This window comes from Sus scrofa, chromosome 6 (assembly GCF_000003025.6).
Source record: "Sus scrofa isolate TJ Tabasco breed Duroc chromosome 6, Sscrofa11.1, whole genome shotgun sequence".
Classification (NCBI taxonomy): Eukaryota; Metazoa; Chordata; class Mammalia; order Artiodactyla; family Suidae; genus Sus; species Sus scrofa.
In genome coordinates this window covers 51315046-51340460 of record NC_010448.4, presented here as the reverse complement: position 1 = coordinate 51340460, position 25415 = coordinate 51315046, and the positions used below count along the sequence as shown (strand labels likewise).

The window sequence follows — 25415 nt, the reverse complement described above, 5'->3', positions numbered from 1 at the left end:
AGCCTGTAGGGTACTTAAGAACTGGACTCAGTAGCTCAAGGTCAGCTGCCCTGTTTATCAGTCGTAGCCTCAGTGGCCTTACTAACCTCTGAGGCCAGTAAATTAACCACAGGCCGAGACTTAGCCACACCTCGCACCATCTAACAGGGGTTCTAAACTCCAAGGGCAGACTTTGGCTCTGCGATAATCGGCTTCTCAAATATCAGACCTTACTCTTAGAAGGACCTAGAGCTGGGTTACACACCTCCTCAGCGTTACATCCCGAGACTCTTCTTCCTGACTTGCGAGATCAGAAAGTCGTGCTTGATTGTCACCAGATCTTAGCTGCCAATTATGTAGCCAGGGAGGACTTAAAGGATGAGCCCTTCCCTAATCCTGATGTTACTGGGCTTACGGATGGCACCTCCTTTATCGAAAAGGGACAAAGCGGCGCAGGATGTGCAGCTTTCACTCTACATGAGACCCTAGAGGGGGGACCTTTGAGACCAGGAACAAGCATTCCGTGAGCAGAATTAATGGCATGAACTAGAGCACTGGAATTGGGGTCAGGAAAGAGGATACATGTTTACACCGACTCCGACTATGCCCTCTGGTCCCCCGCGCCCGTGCAGCCCTCTGAAAGGAAACCAAAGTTTCAGACCTCGGACGCAAGTCCTATGAAATATTTTCAAGAAGTCATGCATCTCCTAGATGCCATCAGACTGCCTTAAATTCACTCTCGAGGACACCAACACGATGCCTCCGAGACAGCTGGGAGGGAAATCCCAGGGCAGATGAACGAGCTAGAAATGGCTGCTCCCCAATCCTCCTGTTGCAGACACCCGGGCAGCGGAAGGAGACAAACAGGCACTGGGAGATGCGGCGCAGCAAGGTTTATTCAGCAGGAGTGCGGCTCAGAGGAGTCACCTCTGTAGTCTGAGCACCGGGTCTCTGTTCTCAGAAAGCGGATACAGTATAGGGTCTTGTTTTTTCCATATAAGCAGCGGGGGACCTCCTTCCCCGAGCAGACAGTGTTCCTGCCTAAGGAACTGAGCAAGCAAGGTTACAGAGCGAAACTGATAAGCCATGCTTGGAGCAGAACTTCGGGGCTGCTGGCTTGGACACAGCGCGCGGAGTTGCTGCAGAATTACAAGGATGGTATGACGCCAGCATAGCTGAAGAGGTATGCAGCTGCCTCTTCAGCCCGGGCAGGGGATGGGGGGGGGGGTTGTGTTCCTTAGTTAAAACTCTTACTTCACTACAATGTACAAGCCCCTCTCCTCTGGGAAGGGATCCCAGAAGAGATTAAACCCACTTACTCCCCTGAGGAACTCAGATATTCTCTTTCTCCGGGAGACACTTTACTTGCGGAGGCGGGGGCGCGGGGTCCTGCCGACGCCCGATCATAAACTGGTGCTGCCCCCTAGTGTCCAATGGAAGGTCCTTAAGCCCTTACATCAAGCTTTCCCTTTGGGAATTGAAAACACTTATCAGTCGGCCACAAATTTGTTTAAAGGAAAAGGGCTATTAAAAATTGTGAGTCAAGTAGCGAGGGGATGTGAGATATGCCAAAAGAACACCCCAGAAAATAACCAGTCAGCGCCACCCCTCTCCCCAGGTTTGCAGGGGACTGGCAAATATCCAGGGGAGGACTGGCAGTAGACCTCACGCATACGCCCAAGTCCAAAGCATACCCATATCTGTTGGTGTTGGAGGATAATTTTCCCGGATGGGTAGAGGTCTTCCCTTGCCTGACTGAGCAAGCAAAGGAGGTCATTCAAACCTAATTCAGGAGAGGATTAAAGGGCACGTCTGAAAGCTATTACAGGAAAACTTCCCTGGTTATCACGCCTTCCCTGGGCCCTAATAAGGCTCAGAAACACGGCTAGGAGTCAGGGGCTTCGTCCGTGTGAAATGTTCTGTGGATGGCCCTTCCTTAGAAATGAGCTCCTGCTTGATCCGGAAACAGCTGAACTCACGAAGGATGTAAGTAATCTGGCTGCTTTTCAACAGCAGCTTTCCACCTTGAAACGCAGTCTTGATTGGGAGAAGAAAGGGGAAGAATCTCTTTATCAACCAGGAGATTGGGCATTCGTTAAGTCTCTCCCCGACAATACCCCCTCGCTGCAGCCGATTTGGGAGGGGCCCTCCACTGTCACCCTTTCCTCTCCCACCTCTGTTAAGGAGTGTGTGTGCGTGTGTGTGTGTCTTTTTAGGGCTGCACCTGCAGCATATGGAGGTTCCCAGGCTAGGATCAAATCGGAGCTGTAGCTACCCGCCTACACCACAGCCACAGCAATGTGGGATCTGAGCCACATCTGTGACCTACGCCACAGCTCACGACCACGCTGGATCCTTAACTCACTGAGCGAGGACAGGGATCGGACCCGAGTCCTCATGGATACTAGTCTGGTTCATTAACCACTGAGCCACAACGGGAACGCCAAGGTTATAGGAATTGAGCTTGGATTCACCACAAGCAAATTAAAGCCTGGAACCCAAAGAGGGAAGACACCCCACTTCCAACCATCGAGGAAAATTCCCCTGAATATCAGTACACCCCTCTGGAGGGACTCAAGGGATTGTTCCAACAAACAGGAAAGAAATCAGAATGAAATGACTGGTCGCTATAATTGCTCTTTTCTCCTTTGCTGTGGAGAATTCCCCACTGTCTCACAGTGAGTGCAAGATAATGCTTTCTTCTCCCGGGCTGACTCCCTGCCTTTTTCCAAAATCAGTCAGACTGCCGGGTCTGTGGAGCATGAGCTCTGTCCTCAGTAGAAGGAGTCCCTTGGTGGGTGTCTCCTGTACAGGAAAACAATGATTTACAAGTATGTGGATTCCTACTCCAGGTGCGCGAAGCTACACTTCCTTGAGTTCTATGCTAGACAGAAACCTCACTGCTTTTTTTTTTTGCATTTTTAGAGCCACACTCGCAGCCTATGGAGGTTCCCAGGCTACTGCTTGAATCGGAAGTGTAGCCACTGGCCTATCCCACAGCCACGGCCACGCCAGATCAAGCTGCATCTGCAACCTACACCGCAGCTCATAGCAATGGCAGATCCTTGACCCACTGAGCGAGGTCAGGGTCGAGCCTGTGTCCTCATGGATACTAGTCAGATTCGCTTCCGCTGAGCCAGACAGGAACTCTCGAAACCCCACCACTCTTAATTGACGCCCTAAATCATACTCCTCACAAGGACCTCATACCTCATAAGGTAACTCTGTTATACGCTGACCAAGGACATGGCATACAGATATTTCATGGTGAGAATAGATATTTGATGGCGAATCAGAAAAATCATACAGGTTATAGGTATTTTAATCCATTTTATCAAATATGGGTTCAATATATGTGATCACTCCTGAGAAGGGTTATTTATTAACCCAGCCTGCAACTATTGGCTGGGAGCAAAATCAGGATTGTGTCGGATTTGGAGCGCGGGGGAGGGGGGGAAACACCCCCATCCTCTAATGAGCTAAAACCTTTAGGATATTTAGTGACTGAACGTTGTTTACAAATCATCCAGGCCACATACAATCCAGATAAGACCCCCGTACGGCCTGGAACGGACTGGGGATTTAATCGTGGAGTATGATGGCTAGCCCCAAATGGAACTTATGGGATATGGGGAACTAATCTGTGGCCTTGGCTGCCCCCAGGATGCTGTAGGGCGCTGCATTGTGGGATTGGCTTTTGCTCCTGGCAACATTATGAAAACTCTGCGCCAAGCACCAGCCAACCTTCCCTATGTACGTGCTGGATGGGCCCGATCAGCGTTCCACTGGTCTGATTACTTAGCAGCGACATTTGGGTTTTTATTGGGAACCACGACATAACGCTGCGGGTGGAAGCCCTAACTAATTTTACCCGACAAGCTCTTAATGATACTGTGGAAGCTATTTTTACCCTAAATATGGAACAGCAACAAATAAGAGAAGTAGTGCTACAAAACCGAATGGCCTTAGGTATACTCACCACAGCTCAAGGAGGAACCTGTGCTATGATAAAATCTGCATGTTGTGTCTATAGTCCTGACTATTCAGAGAATGTGTCTGATTCCCCGTGAGATCTCCAGCAGCAGATTCATAAGCTGTCCGATCCGGCTCCAGCTTTTGGAGCTGCTCTCTGGAACCGGCCGACCTCCTGCTCCTGGTGGAAACATATGTTTACCACCCTCATCACCGTGATCTTGATCTTTTATTCGGACCCCGTATAATTAATTGTATTTCTCGATTCATTTCATCCCGATTAGAAGCTATCAACCTTCAGATGGCGATGGAAGGGGTACCCAATGGAATGGATCCAAGCCCACTCGGCTGTCCCAGGAGGGGAGACCTGCTTCCAGCTAATGATGCCCCTTGTCCGCAGGAAGCAGTCAGAGGGGTCGAGTCGCCACACACCACCTCCCCCGCGTGTCCAACTCTAGAGAGGGGATGCAGGCAGGATAATAACAGGTAGTATAGGAGCGCGGGCTTCGAGGCACTGATTAACATCTGCGGCTTAAGGGCTCCAGGGAGCAACATCCCCACAGGCCTTGTTTACTGTAAGGAGTGAATCTATTTTACGCCCACATGGACCTTTGTCACTACCTCGCTCCTCAACTGATCGAAGAGGAATGAGAGGAATGGCGGCTCTCAGTCTAAGGAAGAGAAGAGCAAAGACACCATAACACCTAGGGGGCGTTTCCACCTCCGAGCCCCCTAGTGGACAAGGACTGAGAGAGGTAACTGGCCAAGGCCCATGGGAGGAAACCACATCTTTCTGGACCCCATGCTGGTCCCCCCATCCTCAATGGATAACCCCCCCCCATAGGACAATAGTGAGAGGGACTCGTCTGCCCCCTCCCAGGGTCTGTGCTGGGAGCTGGGTGCTTTCCTGTCCTGAAGACTTTGCTTGCTGGCTGCTTGTGTGTTCTGGAAGTTCACTCTCCCTGAACAAGAACCCGGATTCCCGTGACATCTTTCGGGCATCATTTGCACTTAGGGGAAAGGGGACCGAGAAGGGCAAGGGGCCTCCTGGGAATTCCTCCCTCCGGGAGCGGAACGTGGAGCTGCAGGGAGCGGGGAGCTGCAGGGAGCTCAGTCTCCAGTGTGGACAACGGGGCTCCTGGAGCCCACCGTCCTGGTTTCCTCTCCCACAGGGGCTGGGCTGGCAGGAGGGGAGGGGTCTGGGGGAAGTGGGGGCGGGGGAGGTGGAGAAGGGGGGGGAGTGAGCATGAGAGAGGGCGGGGCCTGGGCCCGGGGCGGGGCTAGACCTGGACGAGCCACTGGCATTTATCCCTCCCGCTCCCCCCACCCCTGCAGGCGGGGCCTGCCCGGGAGTGACTGGACGGAATCTGATCACACCTGCCCCGCCTCTCGGGAGCTGTGCCTCTGCACACAAGAGGGGCTGGGACCCTGGCTCCCAAGGGCATCTGTTTCGGGCGGGGTGTTTGGGGGGGGGGGGGGAGGTCACGGCCTAGACCTAGCGGGCTCAGCCGATCGCCTGGGTGACTCAGAGCCGCAGGACAAACAAAGCAGAAGAGAAAAATGTGGCCTCAAGCCTGAAGGGTAAGTACAACTCCGCGAAACTTTCCTTCACACAGAAGAGGACCCACGGCGCCTCCTGCGTCAGGAACGTCTGGAGAGCAGGTGGAGCGCATGTTGGAACGTGTGTCAGGAGGTGGTATTTTGGAGCCGGTGGGTGGCTCTGTGCCCGTCTGTGGGTCTGAACCTCTCTAACGCCTCCCTGACGCCCCGTCTAGCCTGTGGCGTGACCTCGGTACTTCTGTTTTCGAGCGTGACAGCGCATGCGTGGGCCTGCGTGCGTAGGAGGCTGGGGAGGTGTCTCTGAGATCCTCCGAGGTGACTCTGCCAAGAGTTGCGAGGGGGTCACCCCCTGGGGAGGCCCATCTGGTGGCACACTCACTCCCTGTGACTGGGTTTCCTGGGTGCTCAGAGCGTGCCCCCTGTCCACGGGTGTCCGTCTGTAGGTGTGTGTCTTTGGGAGGAGGTTTTTGGTTTTTTTGGTCTTTTTGTCCTTTAGGGCCGGATCCACGGCATATGGGCGTTCCCAGGCTAGGGCTCGAATCGGAGCTATCACCATTGGCCTACGTACGGCCACAGCACTGTGGGATCTGAGCTGCATCTGCAACCTACACCACAGCTCACGGCAACACCAGATCCTTAACCCACTGAGCGAGGCCAGGGATTGAACCTGCATCCTCATGGATGCTAGTTGAGTTTGCTAACTGCTGAGCCATGACAGGAACTCCTGGGAGATTTTTGACCGTCTGCAGTTCTGTGGTTGCCTTTGGAGGAGTCGGGGGGCGGGGTCTTTGCATGGCACTGAGTTTCTCTCTGGGGGCTGTGATTTCTGCCCCCCCCCCCCCCCCGCCTCTCCCCACGATCCTGAAGAGGCTCTGAGTCCATGGGTTTCACTGGGTGAGTGTTGCCACAGCTGAACTCTGAAGCTGGTGTTCTTTTCGGTGGGTTCCCTGGGGTTTCTGGGTGTTTCGGGGGCAGTGTCCTTGCTTCCGTGGCTGTGTGTCCCCCGATGGCCCTCCCGTGTGATGGCGTGTGCGTCCCACAGGCTCTGCCCCAGACATGGACTGAGTGTGGGTGGGGAGACATGTGTCTCAGGTGGTGTCCGGGGTCGAGGTTGCGGGGGTGCTATTTCCAGTCGAGCACCTTGCTGGCTGGGTGGAACTGACTCTCCTCTGGGTGTGCCTTTCAGGGCAGGGACTGCGACTCGGTCGCCTGCTGTATCCCCATCATCAAGAATGCCTGGCCAAAAGGAAACCTCAGCAAATATTTGCCAGATGATTTGTTGAAAGAGAATGTCGGCCATGGGGTTTGGGGAGTTTCTGAGGGTGCGGCCTTGAGAGGTCTTTGAGTTTCTTTCTCAGAATCTGTGGATCAGGGGCGATGCTTCTGCCTGTGGGATTGCTGCTGTCCCAGGTTCTTGTAGCTTCTAGCTCATCTGTGTGACAGCGTCTCTGTGCAGGTGGCCAGGAGTGTCAGAGGGCTGAGGGTTGGCCAGTGGTCCATGGCTGTTTCTGAGGGGGCTCCTCCCACCGGCCAAGCCCCCCGACAGTCCCTGCTTCCCTCTAAGCCCATGGGTCTACACGTGTGATTTCTACCCCATTTCCATCAGCATGCACCCGGGCTTGGCTTCATTCTTTTCCTCTCTGGCATATGGACGTTCCCGGGCTAGGGGTCAAATGGGCGTAAGCCACAGCCACAGCAACACTGGATCCAAGCCACATCTGTGACCTACACTGCAGCTCGTGGCAATGCTGGATCCTTAACCCACGGAGTTAGGCTAGGGATGGAACTTGCATCCTCCGGAGGCTATGTTGCGTTTTTAACCCACTGAGCCACAATGGGAACTCCATCATCATGGAAACTCAGAGAATTTTTGACCCACAGACACCAGCCACCACCTCCAGAAACACAAACATCCCAACACACAAACTGGTTTCTGGATGGTACTGACCAGCGCTCACTGTAAAAAGTCCATTGTTTCGGAGTGTTTGATCCTGCCTCGCTGTCTCACCAATTTCGTCCCTGAGTCTGTGGGTGTGGCTCGTTGGCCGCAGGCGGGGCCAGTGACCCTGGGTCTCTTTCTGAAGACAGTTCCCAGGCCTCTCTACCTTCTAGAAAGCCCCCAGCACAGGCCTCGACCTCCTAACTCCTCTGTCAACACCTAACCTGTCACCCCAATCCATCCAGATGCCACCTAGGGGCGAGAATAAAAGCCACAAGGCACCTCCCCCATCAGCAAGGCGGGTCTGCACCCTCCCTAGGTCGGCGGCGCAGCCTCCCCCAGTGCGTCCACAGAACCCAGGCGGGAGACGCATGTGGGGAGCAGACCCCGTCGTCACACAACACCCCCGCGCTTACCTCGAACGAGGACCACTTGCTCAGCATGGCCGGTGCCCACGGCGTTGGTGACCGTGCAGATGAAGGTCGTGTTGAACAGCTTGTCCACTGAGTGGACGATCAGCTTAGGGCCCTGGGCGACTGCTGACGCCGGGAAGACGCCCGAGGTCCTGGAGGGCAGGGGGGCCACGTGAGAGGGACGGCAAGGTCCATGGGGAGCAGAGGTCGGGTCCCCGCTGCCACAACCCTCAGGAGCCAAAGTCTGTGGACCTGAAACTTACTCCTGGACACCCCAAACTGACAGTTCCCTCCTTCTGGAGGACTCACAGTCTAGGGCTCTGCTCTCAGGACCCAGGAGTCCCACCCCCGGCCCTGCCTCCCTCAGACCTAGGATCCAGGCCCCCCCAGCCCCTCCTCCTTCAGACCCAGGATCCAGACCCCTGGCCCCTCCTCCCTCAGACCCAGAGTCCAGGGCCCCAGCCCTTCCTCCCTCAGACCCAGGATCCAGGCCCCCTGCCCCTCCTCCCTCAGACCCAGGAGTCTGGGACCAAACAGGAACTCACGTGCTCCAGTCGTAGCCTGTGGGCTCTGGTTTGCTGCGAACGTCACAGTTCAGAGTGGCCTCGCTACGGCCGATGTACCAGTTGTCATCATAGCCAGATATGGAGACCTCAGGGGGGTCTGGAGGAAATAGGGGGACTGGCTCAGAGATGGGGAGAATCCCAAAGTGGGTCATAGGTGAACAGATAGACGGGAATCCCAAAGAAATGGGGTGGGAGTTCCCCTTGTGGCTCAGTGGTAACGAACCCGACTAGTATCCATGAGGACACGGGTTCGAGCCCTGGCCCCACTCAGTGTTGCCGCAAGCTGCAGCTCGGATCTGGCACTGCTTTGGCTGTGGCATAGGCCAGCAGCCACAGCTCTGATGTGACCCCTAGCCTGGGAACCTCCCTATGCCATGGGTGTGGCCCTAAAAAGACAAAAGAAAGAAATGGGGTGGGCTGTCCTCAGGGACGCCACTGAGGGCCATTTCGAGGAAGTTACTGTTCCGTGCAGGTGGCCACTGCAGATAATGCGTGTTATTTGTGACATGCCCAGAGTAGATGAGGAAACTGGTTTAACTGCAGGCATTGTCTGGGGAACTAGTATAGAAAGTGCTGAGCTGGGGTCTGGAGTATGTTTGGACAGTGGCTGGAAGAGCTGCTAAAGCTACTGTTGGGCAGGCTCCATGGGGAGAGTGCCAGGGGAGCTCTCTGGGTAATATTAGTGGGTGATGGTGTAGACAGCTTTGGGATGAACTAGCACAGAATGTATTGGAAGGGGTCAGTATTGACGGGTCCAGAGGGGCCAGTGTGATCATATCGGGGTATACAGACCTCTGGAGAGTCAGTATAGACAGTGCCCATGGAGCCAATTTAAACAGTGTGAATGAGGGTGTGTGCATAGACAATACTGGGTTGGGCGGTGTAGACAAGAGTAGCTGATATAGATAGAGAGGAAGCAGGGTCTGCTGGAGGACTGTGGGAGCCAGAAAAAGATTGTCAGGTGCAGCTGTGTGCTGGGAAACTAGCTCTCTGAAAAGAGGGGGCAAAAAAAAAAAAAAAAAAAAAAAAAGTAGCCTTGACTGGCAGTGTTTGCCAATTGCCTCGGTGTAAATATTCCCTGCACATCAGGCTATCCGTGGGATCTCACTGGATGTGGAATTGGGACGGACTGTATAAAACAGACCCTTGCAGACCCATTGGGAGTTACCATCAATGCTGGCAGCAAGGGGAGAGTCTAGCGAAGCCAGCATAGACAGTAAGAGGGCAGTGTGTAGACGTTATCCAGGGGAGCCAGTGTAGACCGTGAGAAGGAAGGTAGTGCAAAATGTGACCCAGAGCTGGAGTTCCCGTTGTGGCTCAGCAGAAACGAAGCCGACCAGGAACCATGAGGTAGACTCACAGCGCACAGAGAGGGTCACAGGCAGCAGGACAGGCTCCTTGAAGCTCTCGTGCTCCACTCTGCAGGTGATCTTGACACCATCTGCTCGGCCCAAGGGTACCAAGGTGAAGCGGCTGGTGACGGTGACTGTGCCAGGCACGGGCCCTGACACCTGGCTCTCTCTGGTCTCCCCATCCAAGGGCGAGAGCCAGGAGACTCGGGCGGGGGGCCGGCCACCTGCAGACACACAGCGGGCCACAGGGACGGGCTCCAGGCTGAGGGTGACCTCCTGGGTCTCGGCGTGGTTCTGGGGCTCGGCTGCAGAAAGGAACAAAGCGGGTGGGCGCTCCTTTCCTAGAGTCATTCAACAAACACCTCAGCTGTGACGCTGAACACTTTAGCCTCGATGGGCTGGGTTCAAATCCCAACTTTGCAGTTGTGGAGCTTTGGGCAAATCATTCCCTCTGTCCTTCAGTTTGCTCTTTTGTAAAGGGAGGCGGATGATAATACCCGCCACACGGGATCGTTGTGCGCGTGAAATAAATTGTCATGTACAGCACATTGGACGGTCCTTGACAGTGTGCTAAGCATCAGCCAGTAGAGTTTCTGTTCCGCTCTGCTGGAAAGGCAGAGGCAGGGTCCACTGGCCTGGAAGAGGCTGAGATTTTAAAAAGAAAAGCCAAACCATGGAGTTCCCATCGTGGCTCAGCGCTTAACAAACTGGACTAGCATCCACAAGGACGCAGGTTTGATCTCTGGCCTTGCTCAGTGGGTTAAGGATTCTGCCTGACTGTGGCTATGGCTGGTGGCAACAGCTCCGATTAGACCCCTGGCCTGGGAACCTCCATATGCCGCGGGTGTGGCCCTAAAAAGACAAAAAAAAAAAAAAAAAAGCCGAAGCAGAATAATATGGTTTAAAGGTCCAGCTGAGAAGGCCTCCTACTTCTTTTCCTTCAATTAGGTGGTGGTGTCAGAAGTGGGACAAAGGCAGTGGAGAGTCCCCAAGCTGGGAATGTTTTTCCCTTTTCACCCAACCTCCTGGAACACATGGAAAAACGTTAGGCGGGCTAAACCTCAATGAGGGCTGATAATGCCAAAGTGCAGTTACTGGGCTGTGACATGACCAGAGGGTTCCGAGTTCCGACACACCTCCCTAGCTGCCTTCTGGATCTCACTGGGGTATCTCCTGAACTTCCCTCTCCTTTTTTTTTTTCTTTTGTATTTTTAGGGCCAAACTGGAGGCATGCAGAGGTTGCCAGGCTAGGGGTCTAATTGGAGCTATAGCTGCAAGCCTACACCACAGCCACAGCCATGTGGGATCCGAGCCACATCTGGTAGGCACAATCCAAGACGGGCCTCTGCACATCCTCCCTGGGCACCTGTCCTCTGGCAGTGCCAGGCATGGCCACGTGGCCCCTGTAGGGTCTTAGCGACTCATGCTGCCTGAAAAGCTCTGGCTTCCCTTCTCCTTGTCTTGCTCCTCCTCCTTCCCTAGAGTCCTTGCCTCACTTCCTGGCGGGGGAAACTTCCCTGACGTCTGACTCTCCAAGAAAGCGGGAGCTTCGCTGCCCTGTGGTCTTGTAGGTTCTGGGTATATGGGCGGTGCTCTCTATGTATCTCATGAACAGAACAAATGATTGCACAAGAGAGATGTTTCCGAGAAATGAGTGGAGGGAAGCTGTGCTTTATGCAAAACAACCAATGTCCTTGCTCTTCCTCAGAGGTTCCAGGCGTGCCCTGCCTCAGGGCCTTTGCACTTGCCCTTCCCTCTGCCTGAAACACTCTTCCCTGCGGGGCTCCTTCACCTCAGTGGTTTGGTTCAAGGAGCACTGGATTCCCCCTCGCTGAAACTAACCTGCCCTCCTCCAACTTCCAAAGCACCTATAACCACCTGACTCACTCTTATTTTTCTGGCTACTTTTGGGTTTTTTTGGCAGAGCCAGTGGCCTGCAGAAGTTCCTAGGCCTGGGACGGCACCCAGGCCACAGCAGCGACAACGCTGGATCCTTAACCCACTGAGCCACCAGGGAACTCCTTATTTTTCTTATTCATGTTATCTACTCCCTTAACGGGAGTCTGAGTCCTCTTCCCTCGCTGCTTTATCCCGAGAGGCTAAAGTAGCGCCTGGCACAGAGCAGGTACTCAGTATATATGTGCTGAATGCTTGTTGCCAGCTGTGTCACCAACTTGCAGAACAGCGTGTGGCAAACGGTAGGTGCTTCATGCATATCTGCCAATGGACTAAAGACCACCAGGTTGCTATCACCGCTCAAGTGGAGAAACCGGTGAGACTCTCCTGCCTGGCACCCCTCCCACCTCGCTGCGCCCTGCCCCCCCTTGTCCTACTCACCTATAACTCTGAGCCAGGTCACCCCCCGACTGGTGCCCTGGGGGAAGGTGGCAAACTCGCAGGTGTAATTGCCCTCGTCCTCCACCGTCAGCCCCCGGAGGGCCAGCGTGGCATCGCGCACCTCCACCTCCGTTCCCGGCCCGGAACCAGTGCTCTGCCCGGGTTTGACGAAGGACAGCCGCTCCTTGCCAGGCTTCGCTCTAGGGAAGCTGGGACCGTACTGAGGGTGGAAGATGGCCACGTTTTGGTTGTCCTCGGGCGTGTCCAGGCGCAGCCAGGTCACCTGTGACACTCGGACTTCAGGTGCTGGGGGCAGCAGGTGGCACGGCAACTCTACGGTGTCCCCCAGGTGGCCCCGCACCTCAGCTGCCACCCGAACTCGCACATCTTGGGCTCCTGGAAGGGAGAGGAGAGAGAAGCTCGGGTCGGAGAAGGATCCAGACACCTCCCAGCCAGGAAGGGCCATCACGGAGCGGGCTCCCCAGGCAAATGCAGGCACCTTTAGGGAGTCCCAATTCCCAAGAGGCCAGCTGGAGAGGGCAGTCTGAGGAAAACTGGGGACATTTGCATCGGGCTAGATTGCACATGATTATGGAATTACTGCGCAGGACGTTAGGCGAGATGGTTCAATTGTGGTTATGCAGTATTCTTTTCTTTTTTCGGCCCTGCTTGCAGCATGCAGAGGTTCCCGAGCCAGAGAATTAAACCCTCACCCCGGCAGAGACAACACCAGATCCTCAACCCGCTGATCCCACCAGGGAGCTCTGAGTGTCCAACTTGTAACATGGATCCGTGCCTGTTCCTTTTTACAGCTGAGTAATACTCCATTGCATGGTGGACCATGTTGTGTTTTATTCATTCACTGATGGACATTTGGGTTGTTTCTACCTTTGGGTGGTTATCGGTTTTTTTTTAATTAGCATTTTTTTTTTTTTTTTAGAGCCACGCCTGTGGCACATGGAGGTTTCCGTATCGAATCAGAACTGCGGCTAGGGGTCAAGTTGGAGCTGCAGCTGCCGGCCTATCCCACAACCACAGCAACAAGGGATCCAAGCCAAGTCTGTGACCTACACCACAGCTCACGGCAACGCCAGATTCTTAACCCACGGAGTGAGGCCAGGGATGGAACCCGCATCCTCATGGTTCCTAGTTGGATTCGTTTCTGCTGCGCCACAACAGGAACTCCTCCCTTTGGGTGATTATGGGTAAAGCTGCTGTGAACTTTTGTGTACCAGTTTTTGCCTGAACTTATGTCTTTCATGTCTCAGCTTATCTCCTATTTTCTGACTTCGAATAAAAAACTAGAATAAAGATGAATGTTTCTCTGCTGTGCAAGGCAATACAGCATGGCTACTGAGGGCAAAGACTGCCTGAGTTTGAATCCCAGCTCTGCCTCTTATTGGCTGTGTGGTGTCAGGCAGGTCCTGTAACCTCTCTGTGCCTCAAAAGTTCCCTCAGCTATAAAACGAGGGTAACAATTGTCCCCACCTCCAGGGATTGCCCGTAAGGATTAAAGGATGTTTGCAGAGCACTTAGCACAGGGTTCCAGGAAACATGAGATCAGTGCTTGGTGAAGAGACACAGCCCAGTAAGTACAAGGACAAGTAGCCCTTGACATTCGGCCTCGAGGCAAGGCCCGGGTTCAGCTGTCTCTGCCTGAGATGCGAGCTGAGGTGCGTGTGCAGCCCTTGGCCTCCCACTGGAATCTGGGGGACATTAATGGGTGACCCGGGAGGGCCCCTTGTGGTGCAGGGGGATCAGCTGTGTCTTGGGAGTGCTGGGTTGCACGTTCAGTCCCTGGCCCCACACAGTGGGTTAAGGATCTGGCTAGGTTGCGGCTGTGGCTCGGATCTGATCCCTGGCCCGGGAACTCCATGTAACTCGGGGCAGCCAAACAAACACAAAACCAAACAGGTGCTCCAGCAGCCTCAGGAAGGACCCATCCCAGGCACTTCTTGAAAGACGCCATCCACGAAGGCCATGGTGTGACATGTACATCACCCCACAGAACCCCTACGCGTCTCGCAACTCGGACCCAAGGGGCCACCTTGAGAGATGGTGTCAGGTGTGGGACCCCAGAGCACGTGGCTGGGGGCTTCTGGCTGGCTCTGTCCCTGTCCAGGTGGGTGACCTTGTTTCGAGCCTAAATTCTTTCATCTGTGAAATGGGGACGTTTGAGCAGCCCTGTAGGGTCCCTTGGGACAAAGCCATTAAGATGATTTTCTCCAGGGCTGGCAGGATGCGGCAAGCCGAGGCAGCCAGCCACCCCCGCTGCAGGCCAAATCGGCCTCGCGCCCCCCTTGGCCCACATGAGCGCTGTTCCAGAAGCGAATGAGCAGCACAGAAGGGTCTGGAGATGAAAACTCAGAATCCAGACAAAAATCAGGATACAGGCCCTGGGGGTAACAGTTAGGTGGAGTTGAGGAAGGGCCTCGTATCCTGATTTTTGTCTGGATTTTGAGTTTTTGCCTTTGGATTTTTGTCTTCCCTCAAGGGGCTCCCTCTGGTGCCAGGACCCATACCCACGTGGCCCCCAAAGGCACTGAGTATGGGACAAGGGTTCCCAAAGGTTCTGCCCCTTTCTAGCTGGGAGAGGAGGGAAGAAAAAAAAAAAAGCCCAGACCAATGTGAGAGGCAGAGAGCAAAGCACGGTAGGGCCGGGGACTTAAGTCTCCTTCTTAGGGCAACTGGGAGCCATTGAGTGTTCTTCAGTTGAAGGACTTGGCAAAAACTGAAGAGACTTGAGGGGAACGTGGAGCTGGGTGGAAATGGCTTATCAGGTAGGCCTGACACTCGCTGGGGAAAAAACAGCAACCCAGACTGTGGAATGAATATCTTGCTCTGATCTGGGCGCAGGCACCACGGGTGTGTCAGGACAGGTCAGGCACCTGTCCTCCAGGGGCTGACACGCCAGCAGGGAGACAGCACACAGATATTCATCAGGACCCGAAGACTGAAGGGGTGGGGCTGGGGGTGCTAGAAGAACCTGGAGCGGGCTGAGGGGAGGGGTGGCGGGGGAGGGCTTCCTGGAGGAGGAGACCCTTTCCAAGGGAAGCCAAGCTCCAGACTACGGAGCCCTACACCCTGCTCAAGCCCTCTGGGACTTGGATATCCTGTCCTAAGGGAATACTTGCTTTTTTGTTTTTTGGGTTTTTTTTTTCTTTTTCTTTTTTTTTTTCTTTTTAGGGCCACACCCATGGCATATGGAGGTTCCCAGGCTAGGGGATTTAATCGGAGCTACAGTTGCCAGCTTATGCCACAGGCACAGCAACACAGAATCCGAGCCGCACCTGCGACCTACACCACAGCTCCACAGCTACACCACTGGATCCTTAACCCACTGAGCGAGGCCAGGGATCGAACCTGAGCCCTCATGGATTCCAGTTGGGTTCATTTCCACTGAGCCACAAGGGAACTCCCTAAGGGCGTCCTTGTGATGGCAGATGCCTCTGTCCTGAGGGAGGCTGCCCCCCTGTATCTAGGCCGGCTTCTCAGCCCAGGCAGCTTCAGAGGATTTTTAAAAAACCCACTTTTGGAGTTCCCGTGGTGGCACAGTGGTTAATGAATCCGACTAGGAACCGTGAGGTTGCAGGTTCGGTCCCTGCCCTTGCTCAGTGGGTTAACGATCCGGCGTTGCTGTGAGCTGTGGTGTAGGTTGCAGATGCGGCTCGGATCCCACGTTGCTGTGGCTCTGGTGTAGGCCGGCAGCTATAGCTCCGATTGGACCCCTAGCCTGGGAACCTCCATATGCTGCAGGAGCGGCCCAAGAAATAGCAAAAAGACAAAAAACAAAAAACCCACTTTTAGGAGCTCCCTGGTGGCCTAGTGATTGAGGACTGTCACCACTGTGGTTTGGGTCACTGCTATGGCACAGGTTTGATCCCTGGCCCGGCAACTTCCACATCCCATGGGTCCAGCCAAGCCCCCTTCCCTCCCACTCTCCCCCCAAAAACACTTTTAGTTTCTTGAGGGACCAGCGCCTCAGGAAGTTCGTTCCTCACCAGTACTCTGCCCCACAGGGCCGCCCGCCTCTCTTCTTCCTGATTAGCTGGGCCTCATCCCCTCTCCCCACACCTCACTTTCTCCGCATGGCCCGCTCCCCATCGCACACACCACATCTTCATGACCCTCCTGAGCCCTCAAAGGGCAGAAATTCTTTGCCTTGTCTTTTTTTTTTTTAATTTTTTTTGGTCTTTTTGTCCTTTTTTTAGGGCTGCACCTGCAGCATATATATGGAGGTTCCCAGGCTAGGGGTCGAATCAGAGCTGCAGCCACCAGCCTATGTCACAGCCACAGCAATGCGGAATCTTTAGCCCACTGAGCAATGCCAGGGATCAAACCCGCATCCTCACGGAGACTACATCGGTCCTTAACCCACTGAGCCACAGTGGGAACTCCTCTTGGCCTTGTCTTGTTCACAGCTCTGCAACATGGACTGGGTCCAAGAAAATGCCTAATATTTATGGAATGAATAGGGTCCTGAAACCCATGGCTATACAATCCCTTTTCTAAGTTTCTCATTCTGAATGAATGGATAAGGTGGTTCAGCTCTCCGTTTTTGTTTTTGTTTTTTAGTTATTTCTGTCTCAGCAAAAACTTCGGGATGGAAGCTTCAAAGTCATCCCTGACTCCTCTCTTGCCCCATGTGCAATCTGTCCGGAAACCCTGTCAGTTCCACGTGCAAAATATATCTGCAAGCAGGCCAGGTCTGACCCCTGCATTGCCTGTATCCTGGCCCAAGCCAGTGGCCTCTCTCCCCTGGGTCATCTCCCACCCCTGCCCCAGGAATCTGTTCCCACACACAGCCTAAGAAGTTACAACAGATCGGGTCCCTTTTCTCTCTGCTCAGATCCCTCCTGTGGCTCACCCCTCACTCAGAAAAAGAGCTCAATCTTTTTTTTTTTTTTTGTCTTTTCGAGGGCCACACCCACTGGATATGCAGGTTCCCAGGCTAGGGGTTGAATCGCAGCTGTAGCTGCCGGCCTATACCACAGCCACAGCAACGCCAGATCCGAGCCACGTCGGCGCCCTACACCACAGTTCACGGCAACGCCGGATCCTTAACCCACTGAGCGAGGCCAGGGATCGAACCCAAAACTTCACGGTTCCTAGTCAGATTCGTTAACCACTGAGCCACGAAGGGAACTCCAAAGAGCTCAGACTTTACAGCAGCCCATAAAGCCCTGCGTGATCTGTGTCCATCCTCCTTCTGACCTCATTTCTCACCCTCTTCCCTTGGGGTCTCACCTCAAGCCACACCAGCCACCTCACAGTTCCTCAGACACGCCAGGTGAGTCCCACCCCAGGGCCTTTGCACTTGCTGTTCTTTCGCCCAGGAACGCTCCTCCCCCACAGGTCCCACGGCTCCCTCCCTCATTCTCTTGGGGTCTTTACCCTGACCACAATAAGGATGAGAACAGCAACTTCCTTGATCCTGCTTCATCTTCCTCATGGCACCTGGTATACCCTCCCTGCTGGAATAACAGGGCCGGGGGCAGAGATCTTTTTCTAGTCACTGCTGTATCCCCAGAGCCTAGAACAGCACCTGGTACCCTGTAGGAGCTCCATGAATGTGTTGACTGAATGAATAAGGTGAAGATGGGGAATCAACAGGGCACTGGATCACACAGGCTGAGGCCGAGTTAGAGTTTGGGCTTTTTCCTGAGGGCACTGGGGAGCCATGGAGAGTTATGGGGAGAGAGAGGTTTGTGCTTTAGAACGAGTCCTCAGAATGAAGTGGCGTGGGGCTCAGAGGTCAGGGCAGTGGAGATGAGGAAATAACGATTGGACGCACATTCAGAAGTTGGAAGGGTTGGAGTTCCCATTGAGGCTCAGTGGAAACAAGCCAGGTTAGTACCCAGGACGATGTGGGTTCCAGCCCTGGCCTCGATCAGTGGGTTAAGGATCCAGCATTGCCATGAGCTGTGGTGTAGATGGCAGATGTGGCTCGGATCTGGTGTTGCTGTGGCTGTGGCACAGGCCAGCGGCAGCTACAGCTCTAATTTGATCCCTAGCCTGGGAACCTCCATATACGGTATGTGTGGCCCTAAAAAGACAAAAAAAAAAAAAAAAGAAAAAAAAAGAAAAGTTGGAATGGTTGGACCGTGGAGGCTGACAGGGTGAGGGGACGGGGTGTGGGGTCATGCCCAGATGTTTTGCATTTCAGGCAGAGGTTGCAGAAATGAAGCCAGGAGGATGGTTGGCCTGGAGTTTGGAACCTCATGTCCAGCAGGCTGCTGGGTGTGTGCCTGTGCCCTGACCTTGGCCGAGCCATGGCTAGCACCACAGTGGGGGAGCGTGTAGCCTTGGGAACACCGGCCTCCTTTAGCTTCCCTTGGCAAGCCAGGCAGGTGACGGCTTCACTAGATGTCAGCTGGGTCCCCAGACACACTTCCTCTCTCAGTGGGGGCGGGGGTGGGGGCTGGTGCTGCCCAGGGCATTGTGTGAGCCTAGGAGAAACCTTTGGCGGGAAACTGAGACGCAGAGCCTGAGACCCTGAGATCTGGGGAGGGGAAGTCAGGGCCGAGGGGAAAGGGCTGGGGGCCCAGACTCCTGGGTTCCGGACCTCTCCCCATGGATGCAGCACACTCCCGCGGGCCCTTAAAGGCCAGCGTGCTAGGGGCGCTGGCCCCAGCTGCTGCCTCAGCCACCTTGTTAATTAATTAATTGCATTAATCACAGTGCCCGCCCCCACAGCGGACATCCGGGAGCCAGGATATGGGGCTGTCGGCCTGAGCCTGCATTTCTGCACCTGCCTCCCCCAGCCTGCCTGGGGGGGGAGCCAGGATATGGGGCTGTCGGCCTGAGCCTGCATTTCTGCACCTGCCCTCCCCCAGCCTGCCTGGGGGGGGGCGGTTGCTGGTCGTCACTCAGCTCAGGGGAGGGCGCCAACCTCCTCTCCCTTGTCTGAGACTTGGCTGCCTTTCTGCAGGGACCTGACCACCCTGAAGGCCTCCCCTGGGGGGGTCTGACACTTCTTGGGGTAAATCTCAGCCGCTCAGTCCGAACCCCTCCCCCACCATTCTGCCCAGGCCAGAGCGGACCCCCAAGTACAAGCACGTCCGTCTCTGGGCCTCTGGCCTCCTCCTGCTGCAAGTGCTGTTTCTCTGATCTCTGTGTCTCTCTCTGCCTCTGCTTCTTAGGGTCTCAACTTCTAAGGCCTCTGCCTTTGTGTCTCAGAGTCTCCACCACTTTTACCTGTATCTCCCAGGGGCTCCAGCTCTCTGCTCTCAGTGTCTGTCTCTTTCTCTAACAGCCTTTTTTTTTTTTTTTTTTGCTTTTTAGGGCCGCACCCACGGCATGTGGAGGTTCCTAGGCTAGGGGGCAAATCAGAGGTACAGCTGCCAGCCTACCCTACACCACAGCCACCGCAACACCAGACCCTTAACCCACTGAGCAAGCCCAGGGATCGAACCCGCATCTTCATGATACTGGTTGGATTCATTTCTGCTGTGCCACACGGGAACTCCCTAATAGCCTTATTGAGATCTAATTCCCACACCATACGATTCGCCCATTTAAAGTGTGCAGTTCAATTGGGCTTTTAATAAATTCATAGCATCCACCACCACAAACAATTTCAGAACATTTTCATCAGCCCCCAAGGATCCCAGCTGTTCTCAAAGTCTCTTCTGTCTCTGCTGTCTGTCTGATGGCTGGGTCTTCCCGGGTCTGGGTCTCCTAGTCTCTGGAATCTGGCTCCCTGCAGACTCCTGGGGTCTCTAATCTCTTCAGGCTTCTGGGTTCCATTCCTCAGAGTCTCTGTTCCTCGGTGTCTCTGACCCTTGCTCTCTCTGCCTCCTGGGTCCCCCCCTCTCTGCATGTCTCTCTGCACCTCCAGCCTCCTTTCTCTTTGCGGGGCCATCTCACTGGGTCCCTTCCTCTCCTCCCCCTCTTGCTCCATTTCTTAGCATCGCTGGGACATTAAAAATGTAACAGTGTCCCTGGTAGGGGCGGGGGAGCTGGCTGGCGCGCCCAACTCCCAGTCCCTCCCATGTCCAGCACTCCCTGCGGCCCCCACACACTGCTGGCCTTGAGGCTCGCCTGTGCCCTGACCTCCCTGGGTCATGGCCTCACCATCACTGACGGCTGGGGTTCTTTGGGCTCCCCAACTTTCACCAAATCCTCGGCTCTCTATTTATGCTGTTCCTGTCTTCATCCTGATAGCCATCCAGCTCCTTTCCCCCTGCCTTTCTCTGTCCCATCCTAGTGTCTCTCCAACCCATCCCTGTAGCTGTATGTCATTCCATCCCTCGGTTCCATTCCTGTGTCTCTGACCACGACTCCAAATTTTTTCTGACGTCCTCCCTCTTTTGGCTTCTGCCCCCATCCCTGTAGCTCTAGCCTCTCCCTGTATCCTTCTCCCCCTTCTCCTCCCAACCCCGCTCCCCAGGATGCGAGCAGACACCCCCCCCCCCGTTCCCCCGGTTCTCCCCAGTCCAGTCCTCCTTCCCTAACAAGAAGAGACAGCAGGCAGCGGTCCCCTCTCCTTCCATCCCCCTCCACTACCATGGGGCTGCCTGGCTGACAGGGATGAGCAGTGAAAGCTGGGAGGACTGGGGAGGGGAGCTGGCCCAGTAAGAAGCCCAGGTGGTGCCCCCTCATTCCTGGGGGCCAAGGAGGGGGCAGGCGGAGGCGCTGGGGACAGGGAGACAGAGACGGATGGAAAGGAGACAGTGAGGGCGAGAAAGGAGGAGAGAAAGAGCTTGGAGAGAGATTAGAGAGCCAGAGGAGCTGAGAGGGAGAGGGTGAGAGACAGAGAGAGGAAGAAGGGGGGGAGTGAGGGAAGGAGCAGAGGGAGAGAGAGGAGAGGGAGGGAGAAAGGGAGGGGAGAGAGAGCAGAGAGCAAAAGCACTAGGATGGAGGGTCAGGAAAGGGGAAGACCTCCCCATCAAGTGCCACCCCTAAATCCTCCCAATGGCCTTGCAGGAAAGAACTATGATATCTGCTGTGCTAAGGAGGAAATGGAGGCTCAGGGCCGCTTGCTGAAGCCCTCGGGAGGAGGGGGGCGGGGGGAGTGGTGCTGTTCTCAAAGTCTCTTCTGTGTCTCTGCCATCTGAAGGCTGGGTCCTCCTGGGTCTGGAGGATCCTGGGAAAGGCTCTCAAGTCTGCAGGTGGCTGTGGATCCTGGGAAAGCGGTTTGCCCTTTCTAAGACTCTGTTCCCTCCTCTGCAAAATGGGAACAGGAACTGAACCTGTCTCCTGGGGGTGATCCGGCGCCTTCCACAAGACCACGCACCGAGTCCCCACCGGGTGCAAGGGGGGAGGGGTGGATTCTGAGCATTCTCCTAGAGGTGGCGGGGTCTGACTTTATCTCCCTATCTCCCACACAAGAGGGAGAGGCAGGTGATGGAAGCGGCAGTCCCTGACTCCAGGTGGAATCTGGGAGACAGTTCAGAGACCTGCTGGGAAAAAAGACCAGAGGCAAGACCAGAACTTCCCCAAGTTGCCTCCGCACTTTCTGGTAAACCTTTGGGAAACTCCAGTACACTAAGTTTCTAGCTGGGAATAAACAGCCCAGTCACCTGCAAGGGGCGGGGCCGGAGCCTCCTTCACCTGTTTCCTCCCAGCCCCTCCCTCTCCTAGGTCTGCGCCCCTCCCCTCTGGGAGGTGGAGGGAACAGGAGGGGGCTAGAGCGGAGGGAGAGAGAGGGGGGATTAGGGCGGCGTCTCCTCCCGTCCACCCCCCGCAGCGGCTCCGAGGACAAAGGCACGACTACAGGAAAGATAAGGTCCCGAAACCGGGAGTCTGGAACCGGGAGCCAGGAGAGCCCCCGCCCGGCCCGGCCCGGCCCCGCCCGGCCCGGCCCGGCTCGCCCAAAGTGAAACCCGGAAAACTTCCCTAGGGGCCTCCCCGCCGACGGCTCACAAGGAACGGGAAGGGTCCCGGCCGGCGGGACTCGGCCTCCTTAGTCTACCTGAAACACAGCCCACCGAGCCTCCAGTTTCCAGGCAGGGCCTCAGGCCCTGCATTTTATCTAGTACCCGAGTCGGGATTCCTGCCCACATGTGTATCTGCATCTCACGAGACATTCCAATGCCCCACAATTAAATCTGGAGCCCAGGAGACAGGGCGTTTGCCCTCCCCTTCTCCCAATTCTGTCTGGCACCGAGCAGACAGAGCCCTCGGCTCACCACACGGAACTCCTAAGTTTGAGCCCTTCCTGCCCTCAACTCTACCAGGACCCCGGCGTCCGTAGCCCCTAGCCTTCACACTACCTGGCACCCAAGAGACAGAGCTCTCACCCTCTAATTTTTCTGAGGCCCAGGAGTCAGCCCCAGTCCCTGGTTTTCTGGGGCCCGGGAGTCAGAGCCTCGGGAATCCTGAGGCCCGGGATTGGAGCCCTCAGGCCCTTCCCCAGGTCGCCCGAATTGTCATTCTTGGCCCTCCAAGAGGCCCAAAGTGCTAGTTCCCCGCCCCTCTCGAGGACCTCGGCATCTGGCTCCCTGCCCTCAATTCTCCCCAGGCCTCAGACTCCCAACTCCAGGAGAAGGAAAGATTGGGGGGGGGGGTCTCGATTCATCATCTCGACCCTCTGCTGGGGTGGGGAAGGGGAGGGGTTCGCGCGCGCCAGGGAGGCGTCTGCGGTTTCTCACGGGTTTCCCGGAGCAGTAGTAGCAGCAACGGCAGTAGCGGCAGCGTCGGCGGCGACAATCTTGACGGCGGGAGGGCTGCGGCCCGGGCCATGGGGGGCCCGGGGAGGGGGACCGGGACCGGGCGGGGGCCTGAGGGCCACTCTGCGAGCGCCAATCGGTTGAGAGGACGACCAGGTGCCTGGGTGGCTCTGGCTCCCGGCCGGTTCCTGCCGCGCTCTCTTCTCCCGGCTTGGCTCTCGCTGCCTGGCTCTTCCAGCTCGTTGCCCCCCGGTTCCTAGCTTCTTTCTGGCTTCGGACTCGCTGACGTCACAGGATCCACCCCTTTCCTCCCCCCAAGAGCCGACCCGATCCCAGGCTCCGGCCACGCCCCCTCATGCTGTTCTGACCCGCCCCCTCCTGGGAGGCCCTGTCCGCGCCTCCCCAGGATTCAACGCCCGCCCCGCCCCCAGCATTCCTCTCCCTCCCCTTCCTGCTCCTCCCCAGGATTCCAAGTTCGCCCTTCCCAGGGTTCTTTGATCACAGCCTCCTTGCCCCAGAATTCTATCTTTGCCCTCTCCCAGCGTTCAAGCTCCGCCCCCTAGCGTTATTGCCACGCCCCTTTACTCAAGGTTGCCCTCGTGCCCCGCCCCCTGTCTAAGGGGCGCTGTAGTCACGCACGCGTCGGAGCTTTCGGCTGTCTCCGCCCCCGTGAGGCTCCGCCTTTCGCGGTGCACCCCGCCCACCCGTTCTCCGCCCCTTCTCGGGAGCTCAGTCCTGGCCTCGGCCCCGCCCCAAAGACTAACCCGTCCCCTTCAGTTTTAGTCCCTGCCTTCTCGTCACACCTGCGTGAGGAGCGTGGGTTCTCATAGGCCCGCCCCCCTGGAACCCCGCCCCCACGCAGAGTCCCCACCCCCTTCCCTGCCTCTCGAATTCCCTAGTTCTCACCCCGTGCCTACTGTCGTTCGTATCTGTGCGCATCTCAGCCTGTCCTCGTCGCTTTCTAATCTCTGCTTGGGACTCTAGGAGTCGCTGCATCGTTTCTTTTTAAATTTCTCTTTTAGTGTCTCTTTGTGTCTATTTTTTGCCTTTCTTTTTCCGTCCCTGTTTCTCTATCTCTGGGTTTTTCAGTCTTCACGTTTCGCTGTCACTTTGTGTAGCTGGTCTCTTTCTTTCTGGTGTCTTTCTATTGCTGTTTCTGTGTCACTTGATCCTTGTCTCTTTTCCATCCCTTTGTCTCTGTCTGCGTCTCTGGGTCTCTGTCTTCCTCTATGTGTTCCTATCTGTGTCTCTCTGCCTCTTTCTGTGTCTGTCTCTGTCCTTATGTCTCAATGGGTGTTTCGGTGTCTCTTTCCGTGTCTCTTGTTTCTCTCTGCGTCTCTCTTAACCTCCCTTCCCTCTCCGCATCCCCCAGTCCTCTCGGGTGTCTGGTCCTCACCAGTTCCTTTCCGCGGCCGCCCGCCAGGGGGCAGCACAGACCAGCCCCCCGCATTCCGCTGGCCCTGCCGCCCGGCTAGGGCCTCCAGACACCGTTGGTCCCTCCCCGCGTCCTTGTCCCACTTCTCTTATCTTTCCAGCCTCCTTGCGTCTTTGTTGTCTCTCGCTCTGACTCGGCCCCTTTGTCTCTCCTCAGAGGCTCCCGCTTCTCCCCACCCCCACCTACCTCTTCACATTCTTTGGGCTGCGGAGGTGGCGGGGAGCTGGTGAGGCCACCCAGCGTGTAGGGGTGAGGGGGGGAAGCAGGAGGCCAGAGGGAGGGGATGCCACTGAGCTCCTGAAATCCTTCGGTTCCTGTTCATCTGAATGAAAACTGATCAGCTGGGGGCAGATGCCTGGGAACTTCTTGCTTTACCAAAAGGAACGTCCCCCTCCGAACTTGCCATCCTTTCCACCTGCTGCACACCTGAGCTTTCTTCCCCAGATGGGCAAGATCTTAAGTCGTGGAGACTGTTTCTGATGGGCATTCACATCTTGGTAATAATACTTTTTTTTCTTTTTCCTTTTTGTCTTTTTAAGGCCGCACCCGCAACACATGGAGATTCCCAGGCTAGGGGTCCAATCGGAGCTGTAGTCGCTGGCCTATGCCACAGCCACAGCAATGCCAGGTCCAAGCCGGGCTGCGATCTGCACCAGAGCTCACGGCAACGCCGGACTGAGCGAGGCCAGGGATAAAACCGCGACCTTATGGACGCTAGTCAAGTTTGTTAACCACGGAGCCACGACAGGACCTCCTTTAATAAATGTATTTAGCACTTACTTTGTGCCAGCCGCTGATACAAAGGCTCTAGAAGTATTGTCTCAAATAACCTCCACAGCACCAATGTGAGGAAACCAAGGCAGAGAGAGATGAAGTGACTTGAACCAAAGTCACAGAGTTTGCTACTTGGCAGTTAATTCTGCACAAGAATCCAATGATGGGAACACCATCAGTGACCCCCATGTCATTGAAAAGTAGTACGCAGAGCACAGAGTGGTTTTTTGCCCCATGCTGCCCGGCAAGCAGGTAGCAGATAATGCGTATCTCAGGCTCAGCACTAGTCTGGTATGAGGCCAGCTAGATAAATACAGAAGTCTCCCTTCATCTGCCATTGCAGCTACCCTGAAGTCAACCACAGTCTGAAATATTTAATGGAAAATTCCAGAAGTAAAAATGCTGAAGCTTTTTTTTTTTTCTTTTTTTAGGGCTGCACCATGGCACATAGATATTCCCAGGCTAGGGGTCGAAT

At 55.5% G+C, this 25415-nt stretch overlaps 1 protein-coding gene across 6 annotated transcripts in view; it reads right to left on the bottom strand.

Moving 5' to 3' along the window:
- NECTIN2 (nectin cell adhesion molecule 2) overlaps window positions 1-23075 on the bottom strand; it is a 41280-nt gene extending 18205 nt beyond the window's left edge. For 4 of the 6 annotated variants that reach the window (XR_002344387.1, XM_005653278.2, XM_013994909.2 and 1 more), the window contains exons 1-5: window positions 22714-23075; window positions 12119-12514; window positions 9790-10086; window positions 8409-8526; window positions 7867-8015 (exon numbers count right to left, since the gene is read on the bottom strand). Coding sequence is in view for 5 of the 6 variants with exons in the window: in XM_005653278.2 (XP_005653335.1) it covers window positions 7867-8015; window positions 8409-8526; window positions 9790-10086; window positions 12119-12514; window positions 22714-22804 (1051 nt within the window). In the remaining variant the exon portion in view is untranslated. 6 annotated transcript variants of the gene reach the window in all.